Raw genomic sequence first — 19158 nt, forward strand, 5'->3', positions numbered from 1 at the left:
GAAAAAGTGGATCTAGGAATCCTTCCCGTGCGTCTATACGTCCATCTGTACACATTTCCACAGCCATAAACCAGTGGACTGATTTTCTTCAAATTTGGTACAGATGATTTTTATAGAATTCTGAAAGTTGTTTTTTTTTTTGTTCTTTTTCTACCTTAATTACCCCCATACAAATTCTTCAAGTTATACCAAATAACTTGAACTTGAAACGGCTCTAACGATTTTGATTAAACTTTGCAGGCGTAAAACTGCATTTTTAGTTTTTCTCAAAAAAGTCTAATAACAAAAAAAATTATTTAACAAAACTTTGCCCTGAATGTCGGCTCTTCCCCAACATCAACAAAATTTCTTTGAAATTTAAATCTGTAAACTAACATAAGTGTTAGTTTACAGCAACTACGTGACACAGTCGTGCATTTTATTTAATTTTCGCCTTTAATTGGCAAATAATTTGCCACTCTCTGTTGTTTTTAATAACTTAAAATTTGCCAAAAGTTTATTTTTAATAATATATTCGATCGGTAAATGCGTTTTTTAAAATAATAGTGGGGTAACTCATTTTTTTTTTTGAAGATGTGTGTTTTTTGCTCAATGGTATCGTATGTTAATATCTTTCAATATAAAAAGTTACTGGTTTTTCTTTTTATATTGTGTAGTGATATATGGTATTCCGTTTTTTAAAAGCTTGATATATCGAAATGCAATTGGATGGAGTAACATCACTTTTATTTTGAGCTACACAAAAGTTGAATTCAGTCGCAATTTATGACAGCGATTGGCTTTAAAAACTAACCTTACTTTTCAATTTTATTTGCTTTATTTTTTTGTTTAAGGTGCTCTTGAAACTTAAGCCAGAAGTGTATGTACATATAAAAATAAAAATTTGTAAATAAAAGTTGTTGTATGCGGGTGACTATGTGACTCTAAATCCATATGTTAAATATTTAGCAGAGGATACATTTTTGAATTGAATGTATGGTGAATAAAACATTATCTTTGGCTCAATTTAGCTGTGTGAATTTGGATACATTTTTAACGTAGATAAATATTTTTTTTTCTGCAAATCGAAAGAAATAATGATTTAAAAAAAAAGTACAGTAAAACCCGGATAAGTACCTCACCTTAAATGCCCCGTTTTGTTAGGCACTAAAGCGGGTAAGTTACTTACAAGAACCCGCTTAAGTGCTCATAGGCACTTATCTCTATATTTACTTAAAAATTAAAAAAAACATGTTTGATTTATTAAAAACAGAATCTTCACAAACAAAATAACTTTGAAAGTTTAAAATAACTAACTACTTAGTTTCTACTTTTAGTAGAATTTTTGAATCTTAAAGCGCTTTAGCAAATGAAGTTTTTCTTACTGCTGAAACTTGTTTCAAATGTGTACTTAAAAGAATTTCCTGCAAGTAAATTCAATTATAAGTATTTAAAATAGAAGGTAGTTAAGCGGGAAAGGCAGTTAAGCGAAAGGTACTTAAAAGATGAGTTTTATATGAAAAAATCCTTAAAATTTTGGTTCTAAAAAACAAAGGCACTTATGCGGGTTAGGCACTTAAGCGAGAGGCACTTATCCGGGTTTTACTGTATAAATATTAACAATTTACAAACTTCCAACACGCGTTGTCATGTGAATTTTATTTTTGTGTTGCCATTAATGGGTAACTAACAATTTTTTTCATCATCAATAAAATGAAATATATTGAAAAATATAAATTTTCTCTAATATACACTCATAATTTTGTACTACTTTTTCAATTTTCTTTCTTTATTTTCAGTTTTTGATTAGTTATTGAAAAAAATACTCCAAAAATTCTGCAAAAAATGTATTCTCTGAAAATAAAAATTAAACCGGCTCCTAGAGCAGGATAAATTTTTGACAACTGAAATTATCCTTTCACCTCAAAAGTATCAAAAATATATTCTCGGATTAGTATTTAACCCGATTCACACACGGTCTAAGGCCGTGTGTGAATTGCGTTAAATAGTTAACACCGTGTAAAATTTTTGACACTATTGAGGTTAATAAAAAAATTTCAGCTGTATGGATTATTGTTCAGAATTTTGTCTGCCTTTTTTCTGCCATGATACTCCTATTAAATAAAAAAAAAGCATCAGCAAAAAAAAATTTAACTCAAATTTAACCCAATAAATTTTTAACAGCTGAAAATTTTTTATTAACCTCAATAGTGTCAAAAATTGTACATGCTGTTTACTATTTAACGCAATTCACACACGGCCTAAATTGAAAAAGCTAATTATTGAATCCGACCTTTTAGACTGCTCATATAAACGGGGTATTTATACATATCGCTGACTAAGAAAAATATACATAAACACAAGGCTGGTTCAAAAAAATCGAATTTTTTTTTTGATTTTATACTCCGATAGATTGCCAGACATCTCTAGAATATACTCACCAAATATGAAATCTTTGTATTAATGGAAAGGTCCTTCGCTTTGCAATATTCCATTTTTTATATTATCCTTCTACTAAAAAAAATCATGTTTTTATAAATCGGCTTTTTAGCAGGTTTCTTTACATATTCTTGTATGAAATTGAACGCTCTACAAAAACGGCCTTGGACACCATTTTCGTTTCTATAACCGTTTAAAAGATATTTGACGTCCAAAAATCTTAATTTTGTAAAAAGTTAAATTTAATTGAAAAATTAATTTTAATTTAAAAATTAATTAAATTTTTAAACATACCTACAGCCCTATAATTCTCAGCAAGCGATATTAAAAAAAAAAAATGTTATTGGGAGCTAATACCAGACTAAAGGTTCCGTAGAACTTGAAAAATCAATTTTTTGAAAACAGGTTTTTGAAATGTTTCGGTTTTTCTGGGTGGGCCATTGATTTTCTACACGGAGAAAAATGAATCTAGTATTTTTCACTCCAAATGACTAGTAAGATAATTAAAGTAAAAAGCCTTAGATTTTTAATAAAATTTATCTTACGTATTGAATTTTTACTGGCTCCGTAAAGTAATTTTTACAAGTAAATTATAGTGAGCAAAATAAAGTAGTACAAACTTTACCTGTAGCAATATTTTTTTTATGTAAAGTAAAATTTATTTTCAACTAAGAAATTGTATCACTTTTTTTACTTTAAAATTCTAGTTAAAAATATTTAAGTGATTTCTGGGTAGATTTTGCAAGTTTTAACTTACAGTACAGTGCCCTACATAAAAAAAACTCATACTGTCATACAGTGCGCCATTTTGCAATCCCTTTATTTTTGTATCATAAGGTGTGTTTTTTATTACAACCGGTCTTAACTGGACAAAAAAAACGCAGTCTGGGCTAAGCAATTTACATGTTAAATACAACAACACCTTAGCCCCTTGGGCTTAGTTGTTTAGCCCGGAGATTTCTCTGGGCTTAACTTTTTGAACAGTTTTAAATCTGTGCTACCAAACTAATTTTTTCATAAATTGTTTAGAATTTGTTTAAAAACGTGAAAACTCACGTTTGGAAGGACAAAATGTATTAAAATAGTTTTGCTAGCATACATTTTTGTATCTCTTTGTAAAACATACATGAAAAATACAAAAAAATGACGAAAGCGAAAAATATGACAATTCTAAATTTTTGTTGTGTCTGCTGTTTTCGGAACATTCAATATACAGTGCTGCCAAGATTTCAGGTTAAGCCCCGAGGCGTTTTTTTTGTCCAGTTAAGACCGGTGGTAATAAAAAACACACCTATAGTTGAGTGCGGAATAATTGAAAAAAGTAAGTGGAAATGTCGTTTTCAATTTGTTTTTATAATTTGTAATTGTGTGAAATTTTTTTAATAGTTAAACCATTAACAAAAACAAACTATAATTATTTTCTTTGAAGCCTCCAATGGAAATGATTCTTTGCATGTTGACGAGTCTGAACATGAAATGTTTAATAGAGGAGCACTATTTCATGTACAGAGGATTTATCCCCGGTTTGTTCACACTCGATTATCTTGTAATCAAGGATTTTTGTATGGAATAATCCTTGATCAAAAGATAATCGAGTGTGAACAAACCGGCGCTTAATCTTTGATTTTCTGGACACGAAGTCTTACACCAGAATTTTAAATCATGATGCGTTTTTTTTTCTTTTGGAAATATAGTTTTTTTTTCAGGACTTACTTTATGTTTTATTTTGAGCATCGTTTTTTCCGCAATTGCAGCTGGCATATTCTTAACAAATTAAGGTTATTTCATATTATTAATGATAGTTTCCTAAAGAAAATTGTAATGCATGAATCTACCAATATTATAATAAAATAAAAGTAATAATAATTATTGAAAAACATAACTGGGTCACACATACTTCCTCCTAAATCGCTTTGAGGAGGAATTCGCGCAATTTTACCAAAGTTAGATATGTTTTTCAATAATATTTATTATTTTTATTTTATTATAATATTGGTAGATTCATGCATTACAATTTTCTTTAGGAAACTATTATTAATAATATGAAATTGGCTTTATTTACTCATGAATTATTTACCTTCCACACCAGTTCAAGTTACTTTAAAAAGTAGTTGTTTTCAGCCTTACTGTAAGGTAAAATATGAACCTTATTTCTAGTAATTTTTGTTTGAAATTCATACTAAAAAATGCTTTACTGTAAAGGGACATCAGAAGCTACGAATTTACTAGAACAGTAAGGTAAAATTGATCTTATTGGGCAGTCATCCCTATATTAACTTTACATTATAGTTAAATGTACCAGAAATAAGGTGGTACATACCTTATTTTTTCTCCGTGTAGGGTGGGCCTGGCCCACTTTTGAACTTTGACAGCTTATAAATTCTAAGTGGTTTAACCGAGTTACATGTTTTATACATTGTTGAAAAGGTATATTTATCTTCTATCAGAAACTGTAAGAAAATCGAAAATGGGTAAAAAATTGTCGAAGCTAGAATTTTTTCAATGGGCGAAGGTCCTAAAAACAGTTTTTTGCCCGTAACTCCAGATTTTGGGGGTGTTAGGGGATTTTCAAATACCGTTTCGTAATCAGTGCGACTAGCTCTACAAAACCTGATAGGTCTCCGCCCGCGTATATTTTGAAACCTCATTTTTGTAACACCGTGTTATTTTCAAACCACTTTTTGTTTGCTCCTAAGGCCTAGTTTACAGTTCACCGTGTAAAAAAACAAAAGATTCAAAGCATCGCGTAGCGCTTTTAAATAAGTTTATAAAGTGGGTTTCCTTTCGACAGTGTAAAATTACTTTAAAAAAGTGTGAAAGGAATCTGAAAACGATTCATTCGATTTATGCAAGGTGTGTATTGTATTGTTTGACAATCATTTTCATGCACACGTTAAAAACTTAGCCCTTGTTTGCCTATTTTTATTTTCCTTAAGTTCACACATACTAGCTTTTAATTTACAAAGAAAACTTCTCCTTCTTCAAGTTTGAGGTCAAATCTTCTTTGTGTTCCTAAATCTTTCTTTTTAATTTTAAGGCATGTAACGTTTTGTCTGGGTCCTTATTCTGGTTCTGTGAAAAAATGAAATGATAAAACTTTCACCATTGGAGTTTTCATTCGACTTTTCATTTTATCATTCAATTTTTGCTTTTAAGCTACCTGTCCCTAGATTTTTCTACTGATTAAATAGATACGGCAATAGTCAAAACGTTAACGTATGATCGTAAAAATATAATTTTTGACGTATTCTATGGCAACTTTTAATTTTCTTGTTAAAAAAAGGATATATTTCCTTTTTCCATCAAAATTTGTGTCTGGATATATGTAGGTACGCAGTTCAACGGTTGTTTGTATTGCTCGACTGCTAATCTTTTTATGTGGGCTCGAGCTCCTTTTTTTTTGTTATCATGTCATGGCAGGTACGTAGTTCTTTTCACAGAAAATTTTTCGATGAGAAAATTATTTTCATGTGATAGAATTTTGACTTTAATTTCCATATTTCCACTGAATCAGAATCGATGAAAACTATTTTCATCAAACTTTTTACAGAACCAGAATAGCCCACATAAAGTAGAACAGAGAACAGGGATCGAACCACGGCACACGGTTGTTTACGTATGAACGCTATCTGTTCCTACCTTTTTCTTTTACCGTGATTCGACCCCAGGTATTGAAAATAAAGTTTTGTTATGCGTTGAACTGTAAGCTAGGTTTAAACAGTATTTTCAAGTACTTGAGTGTTCGTCGGCGTCAACATTTCAGACTATTATTTAAAAAGGCCAAAACAGAAGCAAAACAAAGACGAAGATCTGCAAAGTGCATTAAATGCATTTACACTCTCAGTTTTATCGCCGGTGTACAATGTTCCTTTTTGAACTAACACCGTACAACGAGAGAATGTCAGTAGTACAACCGTCTTGTTGTTCGGTTCTAATTCAAAAACGGACATCTTACACACCGGCGATAAAACCAAGAGTGTAAATGCAGCTTAGATATGGGTGTCCTTTACTAAACAAATCGGGTGTCCACTACTGAAAAAATGGTGTCGGTAACTAAAAAACCGGTAAGGTATTACATTTTTAATTTTGATTTTTTTAAGGAATTACTAAATTATTTATGCTTTCATTATATTTAAAAACCATTTCTTATAGTTAAATTAACCATTTAAATAATTAAAATTGAAGCAGTGTAGGGAAAGTTATGAATTTTCAAACACAAATTATCCCTTAAGGGTGTCGGTCACTGGGTACGTTACCCTAGCACATCGAAAGAAAGAGTCTTTAGAGTTCATAAAAAACTCGATTTCAGCTGAAGTTAAATTCGCACACGACCTTGAATTTAAAAGTATCATTGCGATCAACTTTTTTATTACAATATATGCAAGCCATTTTAAAAATTGACAAAATGAAGAAAAGAGTAATTTATTTTCAATTTTGAGAAAAACTTGACTTTAAAACAAAAATGTGCGCACCCCACGACACGTCCGTTCTCGGTCACTACTTTCTCTTTTTCTCTATGTACTAGCCAAAAGTGAGAAAAAAGCAAGTTTTTTGCTATTAGGCCTAGCAAATTATGGGAGTAGAGGTTAGAGGTATAACCAAAATATAAGTACCTACGCAGTTTTGTACCCATATGCTCGTCTTAATATTGAATTCAAAGGTCTGACAACTCTAATTTTGTGCTTTATACGGTTTTTGGGGAGGCTAAATAACGTAAATTTTCCAGTTAATGTGAATGAGCTAAATTAATTCAAATTATTTCAAATTATAAATATAAAAAGTGATGATCTGTCATTTTTCCTAAATTTGGACATCTCAATCTTGGCTATGCGAACTCAAGATATAAGCTTTTTTTAACTACCATATCGGGGTTTTCAATTGAAATAAACAAACAAAAATTTAAACACAAAAGTCTCTACAACAGGCATTTTCTTGTATTTTTTACAAAGAGATACAAAAAAGTATGCTAGCAAAACTATTTTAATACATTTTGTCCTTCCAAACATGAGTTTTCACGTTTTTAAACAAATTCTAAACAATTTATGAAAAAATTAGTTTGGTAGCACAGATTTAAAACTGTTCAAAAAGTTAAGCCCAGAGAAATCTCCGGGCTAAACAACTAAGCCCAAGGGGCTAAGGTGTTGTTGTATTTAACATGTAAATTGCTTAGCCCAGACTGCGTTTTTTTTTTGTCTAGTTAAGACCGGTTGTAATAAAAAACACACCTATTGACACCCTCTTCGTAAAGAACGTTTTATAGGAAAAAATCGCAACGATTTATATAAACCGTTTTTTTAATTTCTTAGCTCTTTCTTATAGCGTTTTCGTTTGGTCGTCCGGAACTGTCCGGGATTCTTCCGAATGATTCTGAAACTGTTCGTTTGGCACTCAATGACAGTTCTAATTCTGAAAAGAAGAGAAAATCGATTCCGAATTTTGAGGCAGAATCAAAACGAGAATCACGCACACATGTTCACACTAAGTAATGAAATGTCATTGTTTGTTGTTCATTTTTTAATTTTAAGATTTTTAACTATGCAAAAACTTTAAATTATATTAAAATAAAGTGAAGAAAACAAAAAAAGATAAATAACTTAATAACAATGAGAAAAAACAAACAACATAACTTTCATCAGACGTTCGCATTTGACGTTTCACAAATGCAAAGAAAACCAAACTTCAGAATAAAAAAAAAAGTATCCACGTCTGATCGTTTGGCATTCCGGATCGGACGGTCCCGGACAGTTCTCAGAATTACCAAACGAAAACGCTATTATTCTCTCACTCTTTGTTTTTAGTTGGGAGGTAGCTACTCAATTTTGTTTTTAAATTTTGAAACGTAAACATCACTGTTACGAGAGTGTGTTTTTTTGGTAAAAAAGTGTCTATTTCGTTATGCAATAAGTTTATTCGTTAAATACTAACGTTATACATAGGAACATTTTCTTAAAATTAAAATTACATATATAGGTATTATATTATTACAAAACTAAAAGAAAAACTTACATCTAATGTACATTATGGGTTATTTTGAATAAAGAATATTTTTTTAAAGTTAAGTGATTTTATATTGTCAATGCTGGAGTTATTTATATTTGAATTTTTATTGTAAATATTAATTAAAAGATTTAAAGGGCTAAGAAGTCTTAACATGTAAGTCTATAATTATGTTGTACTTAGTAAAAGTATGATCATAAAAGTTTATAATATATGAAATTTAATGTCCTGGAGAAGGATTTAATGTATTTTCATTGTTTTTCTCTTATTATATATTTAATAAAATGGGGTGTCAACTACTGTCTTAAGATTTTAACATTTTCTAAAATTGACACCCCTGTGTCAATAACTGTCTTGTATTGGAGTACAAACGTTGACCCTGTGTCTATAGTTGTACTTATAAAGAGTGTCAATAATTAGATCACTCTTTTAAATGAATACTAAGCTGGAAAAATGCCTAAATGTACTAGGAAATACACCAAAACGGACCTCGAAAAACGCTCTTGAAGCGGGGATTTTGAGGTCCAAAAAGGCTGCAGCCAAATTTGTTCATATTCCTCGAACTACTCAACTAACACAACAGCTTCTGACAGTTCAAATCTCGCAGGTACCACGTTTGATAAAGCTTGTATTGAGCTTGCTTCAGAATTAAATTGCTTATAGAAGTTCGAACTTGTTTAACAACTTGTAGTTAGTTGTTTGAATACTCCTAAAGAAACTTAACCGAAGAAAGCTTGTTTTTCGGATAAGCTTGGTTAGTCAATTTATAAACTATCTGTCAAATCTAAAAGCTTCGATAGAGCTTCGGTAAAGCTTCGTTTAAGATTCTTTTAGACCTTATAAGTACATTGTTATAAAGGGTCTAACTTGTATAACTTTGCCCTTTTCCATGCCCAACAACCTAACTAAAGTTTAACAAAAGCTGAAATGTATCTTCGGTAATACCTTTATCGAAGCTGAAATGTTATTTGGGAGAGGATGTACATACATCATGCCGTCAAGGGTTTTCTTGAAGAAGATAAAAAGGAAAATCCATTTGGGCCACAAAACAGGCGAACGGCTAGTTTAAGGCATTTTTGAGCCGACACCCTTGAAAGGGTGCCACGTAAAGGTTTAAGAAAATGACTTAAATCAGCCTCAACAAAAAAATCGTAATTTGTATTTCTGTCTGTTTGAAGATATGTCAATAATTGTATAAATATGTGGTGTCAATAGTTGTACAAGTATGTCAATAATTGTATAAATATGTGATGTCAATAGCTGTACAAGAGTGTCAATAATTATATATTTTGGTAGAGTTTTAGAAAAATCAAAATTTAACAATATCACGAATCTCTTAACCGATTTTAATACAAATATAATGAAAAACAATTGAGTAAGGTATTTAAAAAGGTACTAAGAGTTTCACATATCCATACCAATTATATTTGCCAGCTGTGTGAACTGAAAAATTCCTTATGGGTGTCAATAACTGTATCGCTTACGCTATCTCCTAAACCGGGTGAAGACCAAAACAAACCAAATTTTTCAAGGACGCGCGCAACTTTAAAGAACTGTTTTTTGTAAAAAAAAAACTCATACAAATCGATTTCAAGTGTTTTTTGGTAATAACGTTCTACTATAACTTAATTTAGTGTCTAAAAATCGAAAAAATTTAAAATATATTTCTTGCTGTACTTTTTGCTTTTTTTGTTTTGTTGGATTGTTTTTGCTGGTTTGTTTTGATTTTCGCTGAGTTAAAAACGTCAAAATGGTAACTGTAACAAGAAAGAGAAGACAAGGACAAATGTTCGAACTTTCCTAATGAGTTCTATTGGTCACATCCTCAAGATTAGGGTGTTCAGATTTAGGAAAAATGACAGATCATCAGTTTTTTTTATTTATAATTTGAAATAATGTAAATTTAGCTCATTCACATTCACTGGAAAACTTAAGTTATTGTTAATAATTCTTACCTTTGTCATTTTTTGTTAAAATGAATAACAATGGAGCTATTCAATAAAAACGATACCAATCTCTTTTCCAACCTCCAATCATCCAAACAAATTAACTTTCATGGTAAAGACAACCACCCGAACACATTCCATGAAAAAAATTTTGTCCCGCGAAAAATGCGATTTCATGCCCATAACTTCCCTGAGCTATAATATAATGGAGCACATTATCTACCAGTTTTTCAAAGACGACTTTTTGATAGGACTCATAGTTTAAGAGTAATTGGCAAAAAACCGATATTTTCAACATTTGACACGTTTTAAAACCACGGTATCTTCTAAACGATATCTCGTAGAAAAAAGGTGTCATAACATTTTTTTTAGGGAATTACAAAACCTACAAGTCATCTAATACCTTTTTTTGATAGCTTCTCCCGTTTCAATGTTATACAGGGTGTCCCAAAAGTTAACGTCGAAACGATAACGGTAGATAGAATAGGTGGTGAGTTATCAGAAAAATAATAAAAAAAATCGCAGCCATATATTTTGTGAGTTATGGGCATTTGAAAAAAAGTCAAAAAAAGGTCACGCTGTGACGGTTTTTCATGTGCCGTGACTACAAATCTTAATTTTTCTCATTGTTTTCTTTTGTTACGGAACCTTGAAGTTAAATTTTCGACATTAAAACTTGAATAACTTTTTATGCACACATGGGACTTTTGACATTTTACTTTAACCTACATTTTAATGCTCTGTACCAATTTTCAGCTCTATGCGAATTATTTCTGGGTTGAATGTCTAATTTATCTGGACTCGGCTCTTCCCTTAAATCTTTAATTAGTTATTGAAATTTTCTCGAAAACGGCTGTAACGATTTTGATTAATTTTTGCATACGTAATATTCAAAGCAATTGCAATAAAACAGCATTTTTAGGTTTTCTCAAAGTCAAATAGCAAAAAAAAATTTTATTTAACAAAAATATGGTCTCCATATCCGCTCTTCCCTTACATAAACCAAATTTCTTTAAAATTTATATAGAGGCAGCTCTTATAATCTATAAGTAAACCTACATAAAAGTGCTTTGAACTGCAAGAGCAAGTACGTGCGACCCCAGTCGTGCATTTTATTTCGAATAAAATGCAAAATTACTAGGTTAAATGAGTCTGATGATCGGATTGGCATCCGTGAAACAATGCTGTTAATATAGCCATAAACACTTGGTTTGGCAACTTCAAGATGTTGTTGTTGTTCAAAAGATTATAATGGCTTTGATGGAAAATAGCAAGCTAACTGCTAACATACGAAAAAATTGAACTTAAAAACATCCATTAAATTGTTTAAAATATGATAAATTTCAATTATAAATCATTTTAGATAAGTGCGAGGGTTTTTTTTAATCACTCCTTCAAATTTTTCAATTTTGGGAATTGAAATGACTTTTTTTGGGATTGATAGCTAGGAGTGACAGTTTTTGTGTTTTGGAAACGAAATGAGTAACGCTGAAATTTGTCTATTTTATTTTTTCAAAATATTTTTTTAAGACGTTAAAATTAGCACATTTTTTACTCACTCAAACCGGTTTGTGGTACAGGTTATTCTACAAAATGGCACTACTTGCTTGGCACACCTGGGGGACATTCTATATGACGAAAGCGAACAAACGTTTTCGTTTGTGCGAACGATTTGCTTCATATAACTTGAAAAAAGAACAACTTCGTTCGCGCAGGCGATAGAAAATAAACGAAAGGGTATTGGCTGACGTTTCTCATCGTTTCTGATGTTTTTTATTCAAAATTGCTTTAAAAATATTCCAAACAAAGGAAAAATATTTTATATAACGAATTTTTAACTTTTATTGCAGACTGTCCAAACATCCGGATACAAATTTTATACATAAATGTAGTTCTGAAAGAAAAACATTTGAAGGCAAACACTTTTTGAATTACTGGGACTCGGCTTTATTCGAGCGCGTCTTTAATCCTATTTTTGGTTGCAGTGTAAATTGTATAACGTCTCTTGATATTGTTAATTATGTAAATATGTTGCTGTTGTTCCGGAGACTTCACGGCAGATATGCGGTTTAAATTGTGTCGACCTCCGCAACAGCTCCGGCATTTACATTTATATCATTGGATGCAATTTTTTGTTTCTTGTTGTTTTGCTTGAAGTCCTTTAGTTCAAAAGACAAATTATAGAAATTACATTTTCCAGAGAAAAATTGGTATAAATACTTACATTTGGACGAAATTACATACAAAAAAATGACAACTAATTCATCAAAAATATAAACACAAATGTAAAATTTTTAAAAGTTAAAATGAAATTTGAAAGTTTGATGGGATAGGCATGGGACTTTTGAATTTATTTTATTGACATAATTCAAAAAAATCGAAATGTTTTAATTTGTTGTATTGCAAGATTTATTTACTTAGTAATCAGTCAACAATATTTTGCACTCGGTGTATTTTTCATTACTTATTGAAGAGATTAGTTCAATTTTTTAATAACTAATTGAAAGAAAATAGTTTGGTGGTAGAAAGTTTAATTAATGTTTTGTTTTATTTCAAAGCATTATATTACAAATGATTAAAATATTAATTTGAAATTTATTTATAGAATTCGTGCTCCTGTTCGTCTTTCTTAATGTTGTTTTTATATCCCTTTTCAAAATCTTTCGACAATACAATATATCTGTTTTCACGCACAGCGTGCATACCGGCTTCCTGGCAGATCGCATTGATATCTGCTCCAGAAATTTTGTCTGGGCGAGCTACAAACTCCTCCAAATCCACATCTTCACTTAGGTTCATCTTTGAAGTAATTGTCGAAAATACTAAACGCTTTTGCCGGCGGTCAGGCAGTGGAAATTCTATTTTTCTATCCAAACGTCCAGGACGCAAAAGTGCCGGATCAAGAGTATCAGCACGGTTTGTTGCCATTATGACCTTCACATTGGTCGTTTGATCAAAACCATCCATTTGATTCAGAAGCTCCAGCAAAATTCTCTGCACTTCGCGATCGGCACCAGTTTGAGCATCGAAACGTTTTGTCGCAATTGCATCAATTTCATCAATAAAAATAATAGCTGGCGCATTTTCTTTTGCTAAACGGAACACATCACGAACCATACGTGGTCCTTCGCCAAGATATTTTTGTACAAACTCGGAACCAACCACTCTAATAAAAGCTGCTGTTGTGTGATGAGCAACGGCTTTAGCCAACATTGTTTTGCCGCAACCGGGTGGACCGTACATAAGGACTCCGCGTGGAGGGTCGATACCTGAGAAGAAATAATAAAACAGAATACATAATGAATTAAAAAAAAAACTCAACAATTGTTACAATACAAATTCCTTTTGTTTTCTACTTTAAAAAATTAAGAATTTAAGAAGGCTTTGAGAATAAGATTTTTTGTTTCTAAATTTTGAGAGATTGTTTGTAGGGTGAAAATCAAGAGCTTTTCATACGTAGCATGCTATTGAGTGGTTCGTTACCTACGCAATCTCTTGGATCTTGGTCTTGGATGGAGCACTGAGTCGTATGTGCTGCCTCGATAATCTCATCGTCTAAGGCTCATTGATATGTGTAGTCTTGCTAATCGAAGGGAGTTATCAGAGGCTCTATTCGCGTTTGATCTTCTCAAAGAAAATATTGAATCCTCGTACTAATGTTCTAAAATTACTATCAATTCTAATGTGCGCACTCTAAGACATACCAGATTTTTAAAGGAAACATTTTCAAAGATTAATTATGCCTCCCATGAATCATTTAATAGATGCTCAAAAACTTTTAATAAATAATCTGACCTGTTCTCATTTGACATAAGCAGAGAATGCTTTAAGAAAAAAATCTTGCAAAAAATGATAGATGAAGAATCTTCCTGATACGTTGCCTTTTTCGTTTTTCTATTTTTATTGTTTAAAGTTAATAATTTCATACCGAATTATACTTTTTCTTAGTAATTAGAATTAGTAATTTTGAAGTTATTGTTCAATGTTCAAAGCGTGATGTTGCACGAGTAAGACGTGTGTCAAAACCAAACAAGCTAAAGTTAGCTTTGATTGTGCGAAAAACCACCTTTATATACTAAATTACTCAATCTGTGCAGTGCAAAAATCTTTAATCACAGTTTGGTTATTCAATTACGTATGCTACTTTATCATCATCAAAAAAAACTGTGTTCAATTTAAAAATAATTAACATCAAGTCTAGTGAAATCCGATTTCTTTGTTTGCTATTGCCCGTTGCTTAATATTATTTCTAAGCGTTAGAGATGAGCTAAGTCGTGATTTTTCAATCACAGGTATACCTGTGACTGTGATTTTTAATTCACGGTGATTCTAACCTGTGATTTTTAACCGTGATTTCAATTTTTTTTTATGAAAATCCCAAAAAAAAAAAAAAAAAAACCTAGCATTTTTAACGTTTGTATTTTCGTACGATACTTACGTAGGAAGTACTATTGAAGCTCAAATACGAGTATATTTGAAACAATGGAGCTGATTTTACAAGGAAAACTGGTTTAAGCAAACAGATCCGCGATTTACCAAAGCCATTAGTGATTATACTGGGGAAAACATTATTTTGTCTAGGCGACTTTTGATTTTACGAAAGAAATTTATTATTTCACGGGAAAAGTAACTTTTAAACCCCTTATTCTAATCAGGGCAACCTGCGATTTCACAGCAAATATTCGGGTGCAAACCGTGATTCTTCTGGAGCCATACGTTATTGTAAGGGGTTAACAAAACAATTATTTTACCGAACGTGCGTGAATTTCGGTAAAAACAATTCACGTTGCAAAAAATTGTTTTATCCAAAATCACAGGTTAAAAGTAATTTTCAATGCATTTGCGTGAATTCCGGCTAAAATAATTCACTTTTACACTGTTGCAAATAGTTGTTTTGGCCAAAATAAAAGTCATTTTCAATGCATTTTCGAATAAAATAATTCACCTATACACTTGACCTGTTGCAAAAGTTGTTTTGGGAAAAATCACAGGTTTGAAATAATTTCAAAGCATTTGTGAAGTGAATTCCTGTCAAACCAATTCACGTTTACAAAAGAACTATTGCAAAAGTTGTTTTGAGAAAAATCACAGGTTAAAAATAATTCAAAAGCATTTGTGAAGTGAATTCCTGTCAAACCAATTCACGTTTACATAAGAACTATTGAAAAGTTGTTTTGGTAAAAATCACAGGTTATAATTTCCAATGCACTTGTGTAAATTCCGATAAAAACAGTTCACGTTTGCACAAGAACTGTTGCAAAAGTTATTTTTTCCAATCAAAGGTCGAAAGTAATTTTTAATGCATTTTCGTGAATTCCGCTTTAAATAACTAACGTTTACATAAGAATTGGTGCAAAAATTATTTTGAACAAAATCACGGGTTTAAAAAAATCCTAAACATTTTCGTGAATTCCGGTCAAAACATTCACGTTCACAAAAGAACTATTGCAAAAGTTGTTTTGGGAAAATCACAGGTTAAAAATAATTCCAAAGCATTTGTGAAGTGAATTCACGTTTACACAAGAACAAGAACTGTTTAAAAGTTGTTTTGGGAAAAATCACAGGTTATAATTGCCAATGCACTTGTGTAAATTCCGGTAAAAACAATTCACGTTTACACAGTAACTGTTGCGAAAACGCATTAAAAATGACTTTTGACCTGTAATTTTGGAAAAAATACCTTTTTGCTACAGGTCAAGTGTAAACGTGAATTATTTTCCGCGGAATTCACGAAAACGCATTGAAAATGACTTTTGACCTGTGAATTTGAAAAAAATAACTTTTTGCTACAGGTCAAGTGTAAACGTGAATTATTTTCCGCGGAATTCACGAAAACGTATTAAAAATGACTTTTGACCTGTGATTTTGGAAAAAATAACTTTTTGCTACAGGTCAAGTGTAAACGTGAATTATTTTCCGCGGAATTCACGAAAACGCATTGAAAATGACTTTTGACCTGTGACATTTACTTTTGACAAACATTTTTGCCTCACTTCTAGTGTAAAGTGTAAACTTAAAACATAGAGATCTTTTTTATGATTGATCTATGAGATCACGCCATATCCTAAACGAACTTGTCGAAAATGACATTCGGGGTAAATGCTCTATTTGAGCGAAATGCGAACTGTTAAGTGAAAAGTAAATACCCAATTCACGGTTAAGGTAATCACAGTTTATTTGAGAACTGTTCACAGGTAGTGATTGTGATTTGTCAATCACAGGTTAAAAATCACAGGTCGTGATTTTTTGCTCATCTCTACTAAGCGTTGCGATGGTTTGAGAGTTTGTTTTATGAATGCACGTAGTCTTAATGTTTGTAAACTTGATTATTTGAAGTTCTTATTTTCTAATTCTTATATTGATGTTATCTGTGTAAATGAGACCTGGTTCAAACCTGATATTATTGATCAGATATATGATATCCCCAATTTTAAACTACACCGTAATGATAGAATAACCGACACGATTGGGGGAGGTGTAGCCATTTATTGTAGATCATCTATTAAAGCAAAAGTCATTGCCAAATCTAATGGACCAGGCACTGAATTCATCATTATCGAAGCTGGAGATCACCATACGAAATGTTTAATTTCATGTGTTTATAACAATAATCGAAACTGCTCTTCTCTTGCATTTTTTTCTGCTCTTAGTGATTTCTGTGCTAGTTTTGAGCACATAATTGTATGTGGTGATTTTAACACCGACATGCTCAAGCAAGATACATTGGCCCATCAGATGAACGATTTAGTTTCGTCTGTCGGAATGAACATTGTAAATACCACCTATCCAACTCGTTTCGCTCCTAACCGCTCTTCCAGTCTTCTTGATCTTATTATGGTTTCAGATCGTTCTTCTGTCAATCTGTATGATCAGTTATCTTTTGATATATCTGATCATGATCTTCTTTTCTGTACATATAATATCCAGATATCACAACCTGCCAGTAATGAAACTTTCTCTTATAAAGATTTTAAATCGATTGATTTAAATAATCTCCATCAAGCTCATAGAGGAAGGAATACCTAGAGAGCCGACTCGTACCCCCCTTGCCTAAAACACCCGCAAATTTAATTTCAGATAATTGGTATACATCTCTCTTATTTTTCTCTTGTTTTCCTATCTGTGAATACGTGTGAAAGCTATAATGTTCCTTTCACCAGTAGATGTCCTCACAAATTTTGAATTTAAACATGATTTTGGTTTGTACATGAACTTGAATAGCTCAAATAGCTCACTCCAGACACCCACCTTTCAATAAATATGTACAGAAATAAAAAAAAAGGTTCGTGTTTTGAATTTATTATATTATTTTTTTATGAATTAATTCCTCTACTGAGCACTTAAATTGTTTTTAATTGTTTTGAGCTCAACTCCACAGTTGAATGTGTTTGTGCCATTTGAAATGCACGGGAAAACTACCACATATAAGCACTGTGGAGTTTTTCCTCTCATTGCAGCTTGTAGGGTGGAAGAGAAAAACCAACCGAAGTCGCGTCTCTAGGTATTCCTTCCTCTATGATCAAGCTACTGTCTCTGCCCCCTGGATCAATTGCCGCCTACATGCAAACGCCAATGACAAGGTCAACTCTTTCCAAAATGTGTTGCTTGAACTGTATGATGAATGCGTCCCTACTAAGACGGTAAGAGTACTCAATAATTGTTGTCCTTGGTTCAGCTCGTCTGTACTTTTGGCCATCAAACATAGAAATATACTGCATAGTAGGTGGAGGCACAGACCAACTGCTGTAAACTGGAAAGCTTTCAAGTTCGCTCGCAATCAAGCAACATACAAAATTCGAGTATCTAAATCCAATTATTATTCATCCAAACTCAACACCTCTTTACCATCAAAAAAGTTATGGAGAAATTTAAGAAAAATTGGTATTTGTAAGAACAAAGGTTCTCAATGTTTGCTCGACCCTGATGAACTTAATGATTTTTTCCTTGGTGGCCCAACTCCTGTTTATGATTTTGAACTAAACACTCAACTCAACTCTTCAGATTCCATTGCTAACCTGGAAGATTTTCAAGTGGTCAATGAAGATGATGTAGCGAAATGTGTGATGGCTATAAAGTCTGACTCTATAGGTGAGGATGGAGTACCCATTCGCTTTGTTAAATTATTAATGCCATTTATCATTTCCCATCTCACTCACATAATAAACTGGTGTATTATAACTACCACTTTCCCTGTTTCCTGGAAAGTTGCCAAAGTTCTTCCAATTGTAAAAAAGCGAGATTGTATGACTCCGGCAGATTTCAGACCAATCAGCATCCTGCCATGCCTCTCTAAGGTCTTCGAGAAGATAATTGAGAAGCAAATTTTAAGGCACATTACATCCAATAATTTGTTATACATAAAACAATCTGGCTTTAGAGCTAAACATAGCTGCTCCACTGCTATGGTAAATCTTCTTGAGGACATTAGGGTGGACTATGATAAGGGTTATTTAAATATTCTGTGCCTGCTCGATTTTTCCAAGGCGTTTGATAAAGTAAACCATAATATTTAACAGCGCAAACTGCAACGCCTCTTTGGTTTTGGTGAACGGGCATGCAAACTCATTGCTGATTATCTATCTGGTAGATCACAGAAAGTGTTTTCTGATGGTAGATACTCACTCTCTAAACCTGTTGTGCAAGGGGTCCCACAGGGATCTATTCTCGGACCAATACTTTTCTCTCTTTTTATCAATGATCTCCCGTCTTGCTCTTCACATGCCTCAGTCCATCTATATGCGGATGATGTTCAACTCCATCTATCAAAACCCTTCAATCAGCTGGATGAACTTTTGCT

General features: G+C 32.0%; 1 protein-coding gene across 1 annotated transcript in view; it reads right to left on the reverse strand.

Moving 5' to 3' along the window:
- Positions 1–12875: 12875 nt before the first annotated feature.
- LOC129909901 (26S proteasome regulatory subunit 6B) overlaps positions 12876–19158 on the reverse strand; it is a 38058-nt gene continuing 31775 nt past the window's right edge. The window contains exon 4 of the mRNA XM_055987054.1: positions 12876–13630. Coding sequence (XP_055843029.1) covers positions 12957–13630 — 674 coding nt within the window. The 3' untranslated portion in view covers positions 12876–12956. The remainder of the gene's footprint in view (positions 13631–19158) is intronic.

Source organism: Episyrphus balteatus, chromosome 2, assembly GCF_945859705.1.
Source record: "Episyrphus balteatus chromosome 2, idEpiBalt1.1, whole genome shotgun sequence".
Classification (NCBI taxonomy): domain Eukaryota; kingdom Metazoa; phylum Arthropoda; class Insecta; order Diptera; family Syrphidae; genus Episyrphus; species Episyrphus balteatus.